Source organism: Lingula anatina, chromosome 2 (assembly GCF_051362555.1).
Source record: "Lingula anatina isolate TDL-2025a chromosome 2, LinAna3.0, whole genome shotgun sequence".
NCBI classification, from domain to species: Eukaryota; Metazoa; Brachiopoda; class Lingulata; order Lingulida; family Lingulidae; genus Lingula; species Lingula anatina.
The window spans coordinates 3,442,697-3,461,027 of NC_141768.1; the positions used below are offsets into that span (position 1 = coordinate 3,442,697).

The window sequence follows — 18,331 nt, forward strand, 5'->3', positions numbered from 1 at the left end:
TGAGCATTACCAGAGATCTGTGAGCGTTTGTCTTGAAACCCTTTTGTGGCTTCTGCACATGCTGTGAACATTTTAATGTGGATGTCCAATTTTTACCTACAAAGTTGGTCACACAAGAATGTATGCTAAGGGTGCATCCATGATGAAAGTACAGCCCCCTTCAGAATTAGAAGAGCTGAGTGCGAGCTAGGCCACAACCTAAATATGGCAGACCTACATGAAAGGAAGACCACTTAATCCTGTAATGGTCTCTCTGCCTTTCACACGGCTCCCCCCCGTGTCATCCCTCGACCAGTTGAATTGATCTGAGATTTAATTACTGTGCCCCCCCCCCCCCGAAAAATAAACTTTAATGAAAGAATTTGAATGAGACAAAAACCAAGCAATTTTCCATTCCTGTGCATTGAATAGTGCAGTGAAAACATCCTCACCTACTGCTTTGTGTTGCATGAAAGAATCTGTTTGTTTTGTGCCCTCCCCCATCCCATAAAATCCTGGTTCTTCAGTGTCCGTGTACACAATTTATGATTATTATATTATTAAATCGAGTTACTGCCTCAGTATAAACATGTCCTTTCTTTAAATGCTTCATCATTGCATAATTTTGCCTATTATGCAATATATGTTGAAACACTTTCTGTTGGTAACTAACTGTAAAAGAATAAAAATAACTCCATTCCATATATTTATTTTCATATATCGCTGCATGTAAACTGTTCTAACGATATCAGTTTTGTTAAATTTTTTGTTAAATTACCTTCTTAATGACAAACAACTGATGACATTAAATAAATGAATATAAATAAATAGGAAAATGGACTTCAACAACAAAAAGGTCATACAAAGCAGATAAATGTCTTTTTTACTCAAAATATTCTTTGCAAAAACTGTTACAAAATATATAAATTCGTTTCATCCAAAGTTTTTGTCATGGAAGTAAAGCAAGAGGAGACATTAATTTGGATTATTTTACAAAAGAAATCACTTAAAATTGGAGCTCTTGAAAAAGTTAATCTCATAACCCCCTAAACTATTTTTACTTCAACATTTGGATAAAAAAGTTTCATATTTTATCTCCAGTCACAAAGGAATATTTTCATACAACTAAAGTTGACCAAATGAAAATATAAACAAAACGTAGACACACAGGTCTAATGTAATTGTTAATTAGACTTGAAAGCTTTCTTAAAAAGCCATTTATGATTGCTTTAATATTAAACATTAAAGAGAACCCATATGATTGAAAATGCTGCAATGTTCAGTTTATGCATAGGTGTATGGGAATAAATGGCAATCCCTGTAATACCAGATGCTTCCATCAACCACAGCCTGTACCGTACTGTACAACACACTTACACAAAGTAAGATTGCACTGAAGATGTGGAATGCCTTTCACTGTGATTTTTTCCAAGGAAAATAGATGACTTATTATTTAGTACAAATTTTTTTGATAAGGTTTATCTTATAGAACTTCCCTAAAACCCTTCTTCCCATTACGCTTGAGCTGAGTATAAATTATATTCAGTTCCTGTCCACACAAAGTATGAACCATTACAATTCCCCCAAAACTTGTTTTAACCCAAACTTCACCCATTTAGTCTAATGCTAGCAAATAATTGTTATTGATTAGCTACCACTACAGAAAATGAAAAAAAAATCTTATATTACTTCTTCATGAATTTGGCATTAATCTGGTGAAAAGGAATGTAATTGGCAAAAACAAAAATAAATGAATAAAATAAAGAGTCTTGTGTTCATAATATCATAATGTTCATGACCCATAATTCTCTATTCTTAGCTCATATCACTGAACATCAGACTGGAGAGATTTTCTACAACCTGCCCAGCATCTCCAGCAACACAGTTGATAAAGCAGAATCAATAAGTTACAGCACCACACCCTCAGGCCCACCAGGGGCACCTGTCAAGCTGGGTTTTTATCTTTTACAATACACAGACCCTGCCATTACTTGGGTACTCCCAACACTCTGCAACAAATATGGTAAGCCAGACTCAGATGTTTATTTCAAATCAGTTCAGTTTAATTTGGGCGCCAATACATAGCTCCAAAAGAGAGATCTTATTCAACCCCAAGTAAAATTTTCCAATGTGGAAGTGATATTTTTGTAAGGTCTTTTGCGTATGCAAAACTCATAAAGCTGACATGTCCCCATATTCCCGATTCCAAGATTCGTATGCTTGTAAAGTTCTTTGAGGAACACTGCAGCGGATTTTGCGCAATGAATGTTCAAAATCTGACAGGCGAATGTTCCGAATCTGAAATTATAAAATAAGATAATCAGGTTTTGTTTCTACAAGTTGTGATTAGCAGGTCTTTTTAGCATGTCTGTAACTAAAAAATGTCAATGACAACAGAATTTTTGGACTTGTTTAAATAGATCTATTTGAGTTTCATTAACAAAAACTTTACCTGGCTTGCATCCATGGTCCTAACATCATTTGGATTCAATTCTGAAAGTAATATTTAAATTATAATATATGTGTCTACTTACACCTTTATTCTTTGTTGCAATAAGACCAATGCCAAAATCTGCATACACCAAAATTACAAGAAAAATTATGAGAATTTATGCTTCAGGCTATAAAAACTAAAACTCATAAATCTTAATTATTATGTACATTGGCACAAGCTAAGTCATTCTCATTCCTTTTTCTATAAATAGGCAATTGTGCAAAATATTTTAAAAGTATTTTTGGTCTTTAAAGCACCACAACATTGAAGCAAGCTAAAAGCTTTTGTCTTAAAGAGAATATTAACTTCCAGTTTTCAGAACCAGTCCCTAATTCTTACCTCTAATTGGTCCCAAGGCAGCATCTTTAGCTAGAGCATTCATATCACTGCCAGAATAACCTTCACAGCTCCTGAAACAAGACACAGTTTCCTTCAAATATCTCTTCAGTTTAGTCTCATTGATGGCAACCATCAGGATCCATACAGGGAAAAGGGGCAAACAGGGGGAAAACATACTAAGAAAATATTAAATTGGCAACCTATTTGATTCATATAACTTTAATTACATATGCTTACCCAGTAATACAGAACCATACCTTGCTAGTCTATCTATTTCATCCATTGTTAAGGGATTATTGTGCTTGCTGAGTAAATGGGTCAGCATGCCCCGCCTTGTTTCAAAATCTGGCATGCCGACATAGATCCTCTTGGGAAATCTACGCAGCACAGCATCGTCCAGCTCCTGAGGTCGGTTTGTTGCACCCATGATGAGAATTCTGTCTTCACTGTTACTTGTTACCTGACAGGAATAGAAAACAATAATGTAAGTCTCCAGCTCAATTCTCATATATGACTTAAATCTATTATTAATGGTGAGAGGGAAAGATGATAAATTTGATATAGGGCTCAATTTCTGACAGAAAGTGAAGTTATTAATTAACATCCAATAATTACCACCAGTCAGGAAAATGAGAGTCACTACCGTGATCCATCGTTGTTCAATGTTTGTTTAATGCATCTTGAAACTTCAAAATAAAAACCACACTGCATGCTAGGACTCACTCAGTAATTTTCAGGTATACTAAACATTATCTAGTGAAGCCATAAAAATTTAAACGGTATCACTGTTTGCCACCAAATCCATCATATATATATATATATATATATATATATATATATATATATATATATATATATATATATGCAAAATTTTGATTTAACCAATGATAATTATCTATTAGGTTGTACAGGGACAGATTGAGGGACTTCCAGAAGATGGTGGTCAGATTTTCAAGTTTACATTGATGGGTATGTAATGTTCTCTGTCGGAAGACGGTCAAAAAATGGGGGATGGATCAACAAAGATAATTTGGAAGACTGTCAGAAATTATATCTGGAGCAGCCCCTGTTGTAAGTATAATCATCCCAGCACATCAATGGATTCAGATAAAAGAGTGTCAAAATACTATTCATTACCCCATCAAACTGCACAAGGAATTCAGTCTTTATTCTCCTGCTGTAATCTTGCTCACCCTCTTTCCTCTCACACAGCATGGAATCTATCTCATCTGCAGCACCCCAAGCAAAAAAAAAAAAGCTGATAATTTATAGATAAAAGATATTGCAACAGTTAGAAGAAAAGTTCCATTTTAGCCTGTCAAAGTAAACAAGTTCTTTTTAATTTCCCAATATTGTCCTTTTCTCATCCTAGGCTTGCACCTTTTTCATCTTAATACAACTGATCTCAGCGTCTGATTTTTATCTACTACAACTATCTTAAAGAAGATCAATAAGATTCTCATTCTTAACTCATTCTTCTCCAGTGGTCAATTTTAACTTGGACCCAGCATATGTGTTTTATGAGCCTAAGATTTTGAATTACTCACAAATCTAAAATCAATTACTGTTTAACAACCACCAGTCAACTGATTTAAAGAAAAAAATCTTTTTAAAAATATAAGTTATTTTCCCATTTTAAAAATAATCACTTTTTTCTTTTACTTTCCAGCACAAAATTTAAATAATCCTTTCATTTATGTTTTACCTATGAACACTATGGAAGGCTGCAGCTCCCTGGCAAGTGCAAATAATGCCCGCACAAGTTTTTCACTTTCTCCAACCTAAAAAACAGGAAACCATTGTCAAGTCATCTCATTCACAATAGATGTGTAGTGAAATGAATGCTGGTGAGAAAAGGGAGAATCAACTTGTGGAAAAACAACAAAGAGAAGGATCTTATCTAGATAGCATTTTCAGTACCACTTGGTGTGAAACACCAGTAAAGCTTCTCATATCAGTTAGAGTATACAGATAATCATTTCCAAGGTGACTAGGAATAATAATAATAATAATAATACTGTTCATTAATTATTTTGTATACAGCTTTTGATATAAAGAGAAACTAATTACACAACTTTTAAGTCAGATACAAACACATATTTATGTCAAAAATTGATCCTCAGATCCACAAAACCGTATTTTTTTTTTTTTTTTTTTGCTTTTACAAAACAAATACTCACATATTTTGATGTAAGGCTTGAAGAGCTTATGCTAAAAAATGTGGAATGGGATTCGTTAGCTACAGCCTTTGCCTAAAAGAAGAAATATATTTCATCATTAAATAATGAAAATTATAACACATGCAAACTAATTCACCAGAAATGTTGTATCTTACACTATTCCCTAAGGCATTTGTATTTCCATCTACACTGTACTTTTTATCAATAATGAAAAACTTCATTTTAGTACATTCTCATTAGTAAAAAAAACTTGATTTATATTTAAAAAATTCAATTGGTTAATTTCATCCAGTTATTTGTCTAAAAGAAACTTTATCCTTGGACGGGTAAAAAAAACATTTGTAGGAAAACACATAATCATATATACCACCCTATAAAAATTAACCAATACTTCAGTCTTTATTTTTATGATTCTGTTGCATAGCACTTTCACAACGGATCTGTACGGAAAAATTTTTTCCATAACCTCAGACCCAAATCTTGCTACTCACCAGCATTGTTTTTCCATTACCAGGAGGACCAAACAATAACAACCCTCTGGCTGGCGCTCGCAGGCCTGTGAACAGCTAAGGATTCAACAGAAAAGGAATTTATTGGTTCATATCTTGTATTATTGTATTGTTCTCTTCAAGATGCAAATTATACTTGGTGGGCATAGTCATTGCAAAAAGTTCCAAAGAGAGAAAAATAAATGAATGAATACACACAAAGATTGGATTCAATGTTTTATAGGAAAACATTACAAAAACAGTGCACTTGTGCATGCCTGAGGTATATTTTTGTTACCATAATTTTCTGAAACTAAACTTTGCATTGGCTCTTGCTTAAAGGAATTTTAACTTTAAGAACTATGAACAATTTTTATTTTGATATGAAAAATGGTGATATACCTCTGGTCGAAGAGAAGGCAAAATCACTATTTCTTGCAGGGCTTGCTTGGAAACGGACTGCCCAGCTGGAAAAGGAAAAGCCAGCAGGTTAGCAACATAAGTGTGCTTATCTGTCAAAATACAGACTATATGAACTGGAAAATGTTCTTCTGGTGTAAAAATCCTGGTGTGAGGGAATTTTTCATCTGCTGGAGCCATGTTGATATGCAATAACACCAGGCTCAACATGCAAGCTAAACAATCACCAATACTCACTTGTGGGACGTAGAAAACTAAGGAAAACAGTCAAATATCCCCTGGGGAAGGAAGTTTTCAAACTTGAAATTTTTTCCTAAATATACCAAGATCACTCACTGCACATAAATAAGCAAACCTGTGCACTAAATGCACATTTGATGTTTATCAATTTGATATATATAAATACCACATACCTATGTCAGAAAATGAAACAGCTGGTCCCTGGTCAACTATTTCATCTAATAAACTTTGTGCTAGACGCTTGTCCACATTTTTGAAGTTTTCAGAATTAAAATTTACATTCTTATTCTGCTGAGATCTTCTTTGCTGGATATTCTAGAAAATAATCATCCTCAACATTTAAACTTTCACAAAATGCCTTGTGATATGTCTCAACATAGAGTAATTAAATATATTAAATATTTTCAGTGAATGTTTTACTGTGACATTTACAAGGACTATATTTTGATGGTGTAAACCCAAAATTTTGTAATTAAAATTCAAAACATGAAATTTTGTCCTGCTCTAAATATAAAGATACAGAAGAGCCAGAATCAAGAAGAAGAGAGGTATCCCTACCAGACTCCCCTTTCTTCTGTTCCTGGTGCCTGCACCTGGTCTCGGGGAAGTGGAGGGACTGACATTGCGCTGACCCACTCGGGGCAAAGAATTGCTTTTAGCGTGGCCTTTTGTAGGGATTCTTCTGGATGGAGCAGTTTTCTTTTCAGCAACTGCAAAAAAGAAAACAAAGAGAATGCCATAACATTATAAGAAACCGAGTACAAATTATCTGATTTGTAATTTCACATGGTTTTTACAATAGGTTGTAATAAAAGTGCTTCTCTGTGCAACTTTTCAAGAGACTACAATCCCACAATCAATCAACTAACACATTAAATTACAACACACATCACTGATCATGACAGATATTGTGGGATAACATATTCATGCAGATGCAATTTATGAAGAAAGACATTCCATTGGAAGTTAGTACAAGAACATTTATGTTACAACAACGAGAGGAGGTAAAAACACACAATCACTTTATTGTCAATTTGTCATAGAAGAAAGGAGATCATCAGATGGCACCACAGAGAAGAAGAAACAGGAAAAAATCGTGTTACAACAAATTGCCTCTTAGCAGATAGACACCTGATACTATTACAATAATGCAACTTTTCTATGGCTCTTTTTTTTTTTTGCTTATTGAAGTAGAAACAAAATGTAATTTTTGGTTTTGCTTGGTCAAAAACGGGTATGTTGCTGAAAAATATGGAAGGCTTGGAATCGAAAAAAAAAAAAAAAGTGCAAGGACAAATGGCAAAATGCAGTATTTAAGGAATGTGTGCTGGAAGAGCCTTCTAATTCAGTAGTGGTATCAAACACATTGAGTAGTGAAGGTACAAACAGGACTCCACTTCCAAAATAAACTACCATGCTTTTCTGTTTCTTCTCCTTCCGTTGATAGTTTTATTATAGGGGGCAGCATCTGACCTGAGCAGGGACTGGCAGTGGTGGGTACGGGTTTACCACCTGAGGCTCCTGGAGTGGGGGTATTTAAAACACCCGCACCCCTCTCCCCTGGGGGTCCTGCCCCTGGGGATGGCATATAGTCATCTGTCCTCAAGGCCTTTTCTACAAGCGGAAAAAAGTACAACTCAACCCAAATGCAAATAATAAACAAAGAATAGAATGGTGGATTCTAAGAAGTATCATAAATAAGTCTTAATCTATGTAATTTTAAGTTAGCAAGGCTTAAGATAATTTGTTCTTTTTTAATTCAATAAAATCTGATATCATCATTATTTTCATCTTTATCATTATTTTTATAAGATTTCCTCAGAAACCACCATGTTTACATTGAGATTAACAATAAGAAAGCAAGGGTTGACAATGAACAGCACAAATACTACTATAATTTCAAGCAAATGATATTGTTTGCATGCAGTTTACCCCAGTGTAATCAATAACTAAATACAATTTTTTTTTGTCCCACCCCCTACCCCCTCCACTCAACTGTTCATCCTTCATTAGTACTGACTTTCTAGTCTTGAGAGGCTTGCATACACTTCAATCATTTCATAGAAAAAAATCTAATCTTCATTATCTAATCCCAGGAAAATATACCCCGGTATATCCAGAAAAACATCACACAAAAGACGTCTGCTGCTCATCTAAGACACATGACCTTCAGCAAAATAAAGCTGCTCCTACTGTGTTTAGATAGCAAGACATGTTAGGGTATGATAGTAGCTCTAATGCTAAACCAGTGAAGTGAACTATTGTACTGCCTGCTTCCTCGGTAACAGGGGAAATTGGTTCTTAATTGATGGTGCCTTCAACAGCTTTGTTCATTGTCTAGCCACAGGTATTTTCCCATTAGAAATCATTGATCTGCCTTCAGTGTGCATTTGTAGATTGTCTTTCTTTTCCTAAAACCATCTTCCTGTAACCACTGATTCACTATTAGAGTGTATTTCTAAATTGTCTTTCTCATTGATCACATATCACCATGGGTGTATTTCTCACAGAATATCAGTTGTGAGCGCTTAACTTTTCTACGTTGACTCTTCCAAGCTGATCTACACTGCCTTAGTCTTTTTATAAATACAAACATTCTATGTAGAGTCAAAATTCTATGGATGCATTTCTTTTGGGAATTAATTTGGATTCATCTTTGCACATGGTTTTACACAATTTCTGTAAAAGCTCCAATAGATCCAAATCACTTGTCTACAATTTATAGAAAACATACAACATTGATGATACAACGTAGAGCACATGCATGACATTGACGATACATAGAAAACATGTACAACATTGATGATACAACATGTAAAACAGTAAAACTGGTACCTAAAACATCCAGTCTGTCCTGCGCCATCACCAGGTTGGTCAACATCTTGCTCTGGAGATTTCTGGCCCTGTCCCATGCCTCCCCTGCAATATCAATACCCGTATTTTAAATAAACTGTATCTACAAAAACTAAGAATGTTTTTGTTTTGTTTTTCTTCTTTTTAATCATCTTTTTTTTATTTTCTTGAAGTTATGATAATAATAATATTTATTTGCAACCAAAAGTTTGATGGTGCATTTAAAATACTAAGAATGGTAATTGTAATAAAAACACAAATTGAATATTAAAACATTTTCTAAAATACATTTTCAAGAACTGCATTAGAATTAAATTTTTGGGATGTATTTGGTAAAATTATGAAATTAATTTAAAGTAAACAATGCCACGTTTCCTATATTGCTCTTAACAGGACATTTCTTTGATGCTTAAGGAATATCCACTAAATTACATAAGGAACCATGTTTACAAACTGTTGTAAATGTACTACAATTCAAGTGATAAAATGCAATGTTTCATTATTTCCAATTCATTGGATATTGATTAAAAATATTAATAGTACACAAAGAGTTAGATTGACAACAGAAGGGAAATCAAAGCTATAAATATTAAACAGCTAGAAGTGCAGAGTTCAGAAACCTCTAAAGATTATTATCCTTTGTCTCAATCAAACAAAGATGAATGTGAGATATCCTTTCATAAATATGTATGCTATTAGTCATCAATTTACTCAATTTATATAAATTCATTGCCCTGTTGGGTGTATTTAGTAGACAGGTGGAGTACAGTTCATTGTTTCTCATGGAGCGCATTTAGAACAAGATGATCTGCAGACTAACAGACCTGCAGACAAAATATGGCCTACCGGGCTACCCCACTTTAAAGCAATACCAACTTATCCCCTGATGGTTTCCCAGCCTCCGCACGCACTGTCCCAGCAGTGACCTAGCAATTAAAACTCGGATGGGAGATAAAATCCATTTAATGGCCCATGTAGAGTTGGGAAGAACATCAGGGAATTAGGCAGCTTGCTTTTAAGTGAGGTCGGCCATATTTAGTCCACAGATCTGTTAGTTCACAGATCAACTTGCGCTCATAGAGGCCATTCAGAATAGGAGTTCCAAGTATCAACTGGTCCAAGTCCCAAATATGGTGGACCCTACATGAAAGGAAGATTGCTTAATACTGTAATGGTCTCAGTCTCACCACCTCTGACATGCCTCCCCATGTGCCGTCCCTGCACGGGCACAGTAATTAAATCTCAGCTCCATTCTGCTAGCTGTGTGTGGAGGCATGTGAGAGGCAGAGAAACCATTACAGGATTAAGCGGTCTTCTTTTCATGTAGGGTCCACCATATTTGAGCCTTGGACCAGTTAATACTCAAAGACCGCATTCTCAACGAATTGAGCCAGGCTTTACAAATCCTGAGACTAAAAATGGCGGACGTACATGAAAGAAAAACCGCCTAATCTTTTAATAGTCTCTCTGCCTCTCATACGCCTCACCACACGCCGTCCCTGCGGTCAAATATTCTTTTCTGAATGGCCCCATGGTCAGCTTCATTATTTCATCAATGAAATCCCCTAACTAGAGCCTTATTCCCTGTGCCTATGGTGCAGAGATGATTGAATTGATATTGATCGATTGTTTAATAAAAGTATTACCATGCTCTTGGGAAGAGATTTATGGTGGCACGAGACATGTTATTGGCAACTATGTTTGAACCATCAGGACCATTTGGGTGTTTATAAACTGATGTGGAAATCAGAAGATTGCTGGGATTACAGGGATCTTTTCAATTATAGTCTGCTTCACACCAGCAATGGTACTCACATTCAAATTCAGGAGTAAATATGCAAGAATACATACCTTGAGATGTAATGTGACAGTGTATGCTTTATTCAATTTTAGGGTTTTTTTTATGAATGCAAGTTCTTTCTCTCGGTATGAATGTAAAATAATATGTTGTTACCCTCTTGCGATATAAATACAAACACCTAATTTTCTACAATATATTTGTCACCATTATTCACAAAGTAATTAATCTTAACAAACTGGATCCAATTTGCTTGTATATAATCATATCATTTGTGGAGAAAGTCATAAATATGGTTGTCAGCCAAATCTTGGCAGATTCTGGTAGTTGTCTATCTGACTTAAGACACCTAAAGATTTTAGTCTTTTTATAAAAGAGGGGAAAGACTGACTGTGTAAATAACATAAAAATTGATAATCAGAGTAATACATTAAATGCAGTGCTTTTATGTCAGTGCACAGCATCTTACCTTGTCCTTTCAACTGTACAGCTATTCCTTTCTCAAGTTCTGTAATACCTTTCCTGTAAAGGTCCACTGCTTGCTCTTTTCTAGCTAGAATCAGAACAATCATTTAGTGTTAAAAATTAGAATTTAAATATTACAAATACTAGTTCTAGAGAAATAATAAGGATATCTTTAAGAAGGTTTAAGTAACTGTCTAAAAGCTAGATTGCACCATAAATGCTTGCAATAACATTTTTGGTTAACCTCCCCCTCCTTCACATCTAATTAAATTGTATGTTGAACATGCATAATGCTAGCTATTCACTATAAGTATCCAATTCACATAACATATAACATAACAAAACAAATTTCAAAATTTTTATTTCGTTGAGATTACACTACATATTCAGAACAGATGAACCGCGGACCAACTGATCCACGGACTAAATATGGCTGACCCTGTTAAAAGCAAGCCACTCAATTCCTTGATGGTCTCCCCGCCTCAACTTGACTCCACGGTTTTAATGTTAGGCCCCTGCATTGATGGCGTGTAATGAATCTTTTCAAGTTCATGACCAGAATTTGAAGACACTGCAGTTTTCAAAAGTAAAATTTGGCTGACAGAGTGATTAATTATTTTAATTTACGTTATTTATTACATTATGTTATTTTTTATGTAGATTTTATTTGAGTGTTGCAATAAGATGGTAGTAGTAATTAGTGTGCAATACAGGGAATGTACACAGCTGTGCTTCCACTTGTAATATATCCTTTAAAAACATATCACAACATTGTTAATAATATCCGGAGCTAATTCTGGCAAACTGTTTGGGTCAAAACAAAAATTAATTGGCAAAATATTTTTAATCACATTTTGTAAGCTTAGACATCTCTTACTTTCAGTAAGGTACTTAGTGAACACACAGGAGGTAAATCACACATGGCACATAAATAACTGAATCTAGTAGGAAACTAAACTCATCAAATGCCAGCTTTTATCCTTATCACAAGAACTGGTTGTAAGTGGAAATCAATATATATTTACTGGCTCAGATATGGAAATACTGCTACCCAGTAGGGCTAGTCATAACTATACAGATATACGTAGTTGGCTCAAACAACCACCTGAGATAATCATGAGAGAGATGAAATCAAGACTTTTTTGCTTTATCATTTAAATGCAAACTTTCACAACAGCTACATTTTGTACTTGTATACAATTTTTTTAATGAAATTGTTTTTTTATTTTATTTTTAGATCTTATCAAAAAGGTGTTGCACAAAAGATTTTATGTTTCTGATTGGTCACCTATAGTAAGCAAATTTTTCAAAGCCAAAGACAACGTAATTATCCATGTCATCAAACTGGCTTTAAACAGCTATGTAACCTTGGTTTAAGTTTAAACATATTCTTTTTGTGTAACATGTTTATAGTATGTTTATGGTAAATTTAAAATCACACCAAGGTTTATCGCATTGCTTAGATAGAATATTTTATGAGTAATTTTACTGATACGTATGTCCATTATATAAAGATGGTAATGCACTAACTGTATTGTATCGTCATTAGTATATCATATTGTACAAGGTCATGACAGTCTATGTACCAGTACAGAAATAAATTGAATTGAATTGAATTAAAACTTATTCACTTGTTGTCAAACTATAAACTACAACTGAAAAACAATGCTTCCTACTTCAACTCAGTTTTTATAATGGCAGATTAGGCCTACTTCCTAAGGGCATTTAATTTTGCTTTAACACCAATGGTAATAGGGTTTAGAAAGACATGTTAAGTTGTCCTTTTTTAAAAACATTAACATTAATTATTCATTTATTTTTTGTGAATCAAAAAAGTCATTAATCATGAAATAAGCAAGTCATGAAAACAATGCCTAACCATCAAACTTTATATACAGGTCTATGTAAGGAACTCAAACCAAGAAACCTTGTCATACATCAATATTTTACTGCAAATGCAAGCTTTAGAGCAAATACGTCATAGTGACTTAGACGACACAGGTTATGAATCATCATTTCCACACTGCTTTCATATCAACTGTTTACAAGTATAGAGCTATGTGCATCAGTGTACGTGTACATGTGTGTGAGTGTGTGTGCATATTTGTTTTGATCATTTAGAGAAATGCAACACATACACATAGCTGGTATGCAAATTACTCTCCAGAAGTTAAAAAAATGTGTAAAAACACATTGTCCTTACTGAAAATTCATTTACAAGATAAAAAGGCCTTAACTAAAATTGGGCATATCACATATTTTCCCACTAACAGGGGTGATGGGCCTAAGTAAGTAAGTACTTGATCAGGTTTTGAAGGTGGTCCAAGATTGATCTTAACAGAAAGAACATCCTTTATTTGATGAGTGGGCCTCACAATGTACATACCAGAACCAACACATGCATTAGCAAAGTGCAGTTAGTAGGTAAATGCTTTAATCCTGATAACTCAAGCTTAAGTATATATCACTATTTATAACATAACTTATATGTTTATTTAGTATTTATTTTTATTTTATCATTTTAACATTTTTTTTTTTTTTTGTGTAAAATTCTATAATTGCTATTAGTATATTTGTTATTATTATTGTTGCCTATTTTGCATCGCAACCCTCACCATCATTTATGGTGACATCACTGACACGACATTATTAAATCCTGTCAGAAGTAGAATCCCACAAAAGAGAAAGTAAAAGTTTTTTTTTTTTTTTTTTTTTTGGCCAGCAAATTATATGGCAGCATATGCAGCAGGGCAATTTTCTGCTGTTAATCCAATTATCAACACAAACACCACACACAGTCACTTCATAAGTACAGACAGACTGGATTTTTTCTTTAATATCTTTGTTAATTTTGAAATTTGAAACTAATATGAAATTAGCAGAAAAAAATCCAGGTTCTTAGATATTATAAGCTTGCTGTATACCATATCCTATTGTAAGTATTCTAACAGTTTCTCGTGACACTGCCCTCACGTTAAACTGAACAAGTGACTGTGAGAGAAATCAATACTTGTGTATGCTTCAGGATATCTTTTGTATGCTCAAACATACGGTCAATGGTTTCACATGGAAATTGTATTTCATATCTCATTAACATCAATTAGCCATTTGCTTCATCAGATCCATTGTAATTGAACAAACTGCATATATTTACCTTGTGCTACAACTAAAGATGGCAAAATTATCTACATTTCTATTAAGGATGGCTTTTACATTAAAAGTGTAAAAGGTAAAGTCACCAAAAACGGAAAATAACTATTTTACTTAGAAATGTTAAAAACTGAAAAATATAATTCTAATTATTAAAATCAATAAATTGAGAAACAAAGCATCTCCCAACTCTTTTCTCAGTGGAGTACACAAGTTGTGTCATCTGTATAACAACTGAAAGCTTGTACTAGTACTTCATATCTCCTGCTGGATCACTAGCCCTCCCCTTGAACTTTTCTGGGAAATAAATCTTATCTCCTGCTGGTTTATTTAAAAAGATTCGGATTTATTCAAATGCAACCCCCTTCAACTCATCTTTTGTTCTCTAAACAGCAGAACATTTGGTGAATTTGACATAGCACAGATTAAATGTGGAATCGTTAAAGTAATAACACATACCTCTAAAAGCTCTTTTTTGTGCCATGACTGTCCCTTCAAACTGATATGTGGTCTCTTCCTCGTCAATTTTTAAGGCTTTGGAAATATATTCAAATGCCTTTCTGTGATGCTGTTTCTGTCTTGACAACACGGGTTCCGCTGGACCTGTCCCGGGATTTGATGGCGTTCCATTTGACATGGTGACCACTTCTTGGATATCCGAGGTAGCAGAGTCTTGTCGATTTAAATGGTTGTATTTTCTTGGAAGCAAACGAGAGGTCGTATTGCAAGCAAACACCAAGAGCAACCAAAGTTGGAAAGCAAGCGCTCGGATCAGATGAAACAGCAATACTACCGGATACGCTACCACTCGAATATTCCTTGTGTGGCAGGAATATGAAGTTCGTTCTGCAACTTTCGGTTTATTTTCTTGTTTTTTCCTGCCGAAAGGGCGCCCACTGCCTTTCCGATGCATCTCTTGCAGCCGCCATAACAAAAATGACGTAGAGGTCACATGACGTTACTATAAATAGCGAAGGAATTCTCCCTTTCATCGAACGACAAATTTACTGTCTTAGACATTTCAAAATATTTTTTTTCTCATTATCTTAGTAGTTCTTTCATTTTTTCATATGGTTCTCCTTCAGTGTGAAGAGTTTTTTCTTTTATTTCTTCCTAACTGGTAAAGTCTGTATCTAAATTTCTCGAAAAGCCACACAATCCTTTGCTTTTCCGTGATGTCATACTTGGTGCGGGACAGTCCTCGCATGTGTTGCCGCCATGTTTTTGAACATCAGTAAAGGACTTCGTTAATGCCAGTGTTAAGTTTTGTACTCTTTATATTTTGGTTAGAAAACATGATAGGTTGCGGTATAGTCGGTTGTTCCAATAGAAGTGGCAGAGATCTAAGTTATTTCAAAGTTATACTGGAACAGGGAGATGAAACAAAAAGAAAATCTGAAGAAAGGAGACGCAATGTGGAAGGCAGCTTAGAAAAGACATAGTACGTCGGAAGAAAAATGGGATAGAACGTTCGTTTGCTCAAAGCACTTTGTTGGAGGTATGCCACTTTTGAAAATTGTTAATTGCACTAGTGTTCTTGGCACGTTGTCAAAAAGCCATTATTTATACTTAAAAATCTTAATACTGAGGGGCGGGACCTCTGACGGGCAGTCACATTTCCCTACTTTTCCTGTTTGTACCAGAAATTGCAAGTAACATATAAGTGAATTCAATTTCATAATTGTTATGATGTGTAAAGTTATTGTACACCAAACAGAATTGTTGCTCTTTTTTAATTGTCTGCATGGATTGTTCTCTAAAGAGTTAAGCTAAAGTTTACATCTCTCATACTCTATGCAGTCAGTGATGTTTTTTTATGACATGTTAAGTGCATTGAGTTTTTTTGTCTGTTACTACGTAATGTTTCTTTTTTGTTGTTATTTTAATATAGGAAAAAGTGCATACTAGTATCTGCAGGACAGCAACAATCTGTCCTGGATTCCAACACTTTCTTTAGGCCACACATCAACGACGACAACAGGGTCAACTAATGCAACTTAGATACCAGCAGTACAGTCAGCGAGGCAATAAAAGAAAAGTAATAGATGTAATCTCATCACTTTCAACTCTGTAAACTCCTTGTTTTCTTTCTGGGAACATGCCCTTAGAAGATGATATGACAAACTCAGACATTCCACAAGGAGCTGAGGAGACCATGGCCATATCTGAGGAATCAGATCCTAAAAACTGTGAGATAGTAACTCAAACATGTGACAAGGGGATTCAAACCGAGGGCATAGGGACCCAAACTGACTTAACATCTGGACATATTGAACAAATTGAAAATGACTATAATGCAAGGGTTGCAGATTCAACTGCTTTGAAAAAGTATACATTCTCAAGAGAGGGTCTTTACAGCTTTTTAGATATACCAGTAAATGTGTCAGTGTAAACTTTTCGAAAAAGTTTTCATCCTGTCCTTGATCTGCTGATTGATCTTCTTAGTGCACTGGGCATAAAGAGAAAGTCTGAGGGTATCAATGCTAATGTCATTCAGAAAAGAATTTGGTGAGAAAGTTGCAGTTATTAGGGATTGTTTGGAAGTATATATTGAAAACCCCCTTGAACCAAGTGTACACTTATTCCAACTATAAACACTACCATTCAGTTAAATATCTCATTGGAATTGCTCCACTGAGAGTTGGGATGGACGAACATTAGGTAAACATTTCACTGAAGAATATGGGTTCTATAGAATCTTTTGCCAGGTAATTTTGTATGGTGGATAGGGGGTTTACAATTGAAGAATCTATGGGTTTTTATCAAGCAGAATTAGCCATTCCTGCATTGATCAAGGGGAAATCGCAGTTGCGTCACATGGATTTAGAAGAACATGCAAAATTATGAATGTACATATATTCATGTTGAACGTGTCATTGGTCTAGTATGTTGCAAGTTTCAGATTTTAGTACTTCACCAACAGAATTTTTGAGACTCCAAAATGGGGAAAATTACCCAACTATAGATAAGATTGTATGTCTGTTGTTCTCTTACAAATATGTGCCCATTGATTATATCTTTTGATTAAATGGAATAAGTGAATTGATTAATAATTTTTATTCTTCCGTTATTTGAATTGTATATTTAGCGCCCAAAGTATATATATATTTTAGTCTTCAGTATATACGGTGAATTATATATGGTTAGCACCCAAAGTATACATATTTGTAGCACTGGTGTTATTTTCAGTAATAAAATTGAATAGTTATTGACGTTACTTTCTCTATTGTTGCACTCAAGTGGTCTTTAAAGAAAAAACTCTATTAAAGAAAAAAGAAAAATGTATGTTACAATTTTAAAGGAATTTTCTTTATTGAGTGTCAATTATCACTAAAAAGACAAACTAATTTTTAAGCCTTTCATATAAAGAATTTATTTTTGGGAAAAATAAATCGTGGTACTTTCTCTGCATTTTATAATCACTTTCCAAAATTCCAATGGGAATCAGTTCACTAACTGCAAACTGAAAGGACTTGAAATAAACTACTTGTAAAACATATATACAGTTAAGGATAAGTAAACAAAAATGCACCTGTGAGACATTCATTGCACAATAATATCCACTGTTATAATGCTATCAAAGACGTGAATGGATATCAAATCAGTTCACTGACCGCAAACTGAAAGGGCTTGAAATAAACTACTTGTAAAACATACATACAGTCAAGGATAAGTACAAAAATTGCACTTGTGAGACATTCGTTGCACGATAACTCTACTGTTAAAATGCTTTTTTGTCCTTCGTAAATTCTTCCCAATCTCAATGCGATATCACTTCCGATATCACCAATTTTCTTCCCGTACCACCGTCTTACGTCTGCCTCCAACGGTTCTCGGTACCAGACTCCGAGTCCTTCATAATAAAGTCAACAAAATCCAAAGTCAACAACAAATTCAACCAAAATAACGTTAAAAACAATAATAA

The 18,331-nt window shown here is 34.4% G+C and overlaps 1 protein-coding gene and 1 long non-coding RNA gene across 4 annotated transcripts; one reads left to right on the forward strand and one right to left on the reverse strand.

The window, feature by feature from the left end:
• Positions 1-672: 672 nt before the first annotated feature.
• On the reverse strand, positions 673-15,360 carry LOC106166151 (spastin). 3 transcript variants are annotated; one of them, XM_024076049.2, is made up of 15 exons: positions 14,866-15,360; positions 11,261-11,344; positions 8,976-9,059; positions 7,554-7,754; positions 6,699-6,850; positions 6,314-6,455; positions 5,883-5,947; positions 5,484-5,558; positions 4,993-5,064; positions 4,518-4,593; positions 3,950-4,041; positions 3,070-3,272; positions 2,813-2,883; positions 2,432-2,472; positions 673-2,277 (listed from the first exon to the last, which is right to left on the reverse strand). In XM_024076049.2, exons 1-15 carry the CDS (start codon positions 15,317-15,319, stop codon positions 2,152-2,154), a joined length of 1,938 nt encoding a protein of 645 aa, XP_023931817.2. In that variant the 5' UTR covers positions 15,320-15,360; the 3' UTR covers positions 673-2,151. The 3 variants fall into 3 exon arrangements, with proteins under 3 accessions (XP_023931817.2, XP_013400069.1, XP_013400070.1); XM_013544615.2 differs by having other exon boundaries at positions 7,614-7,754; positions 14,866-15,359; XM_013544616.2 differs by lacking the exon at positions 7,554-7,754.
• On the forward strand, positions 15,337-17,618 carry LOC106171498 (uncharacterized). The gene is made up of 2 exons (XR_001239310.2): positions 15,337-15,904; positions 16,298-17,618. It is a non-coding gene; the product is annotated as an uncharacterized LOC106171498 (long non-coding RNA).
• Positions 17,619-18,331: the final 713 nt, after the last annotated feature.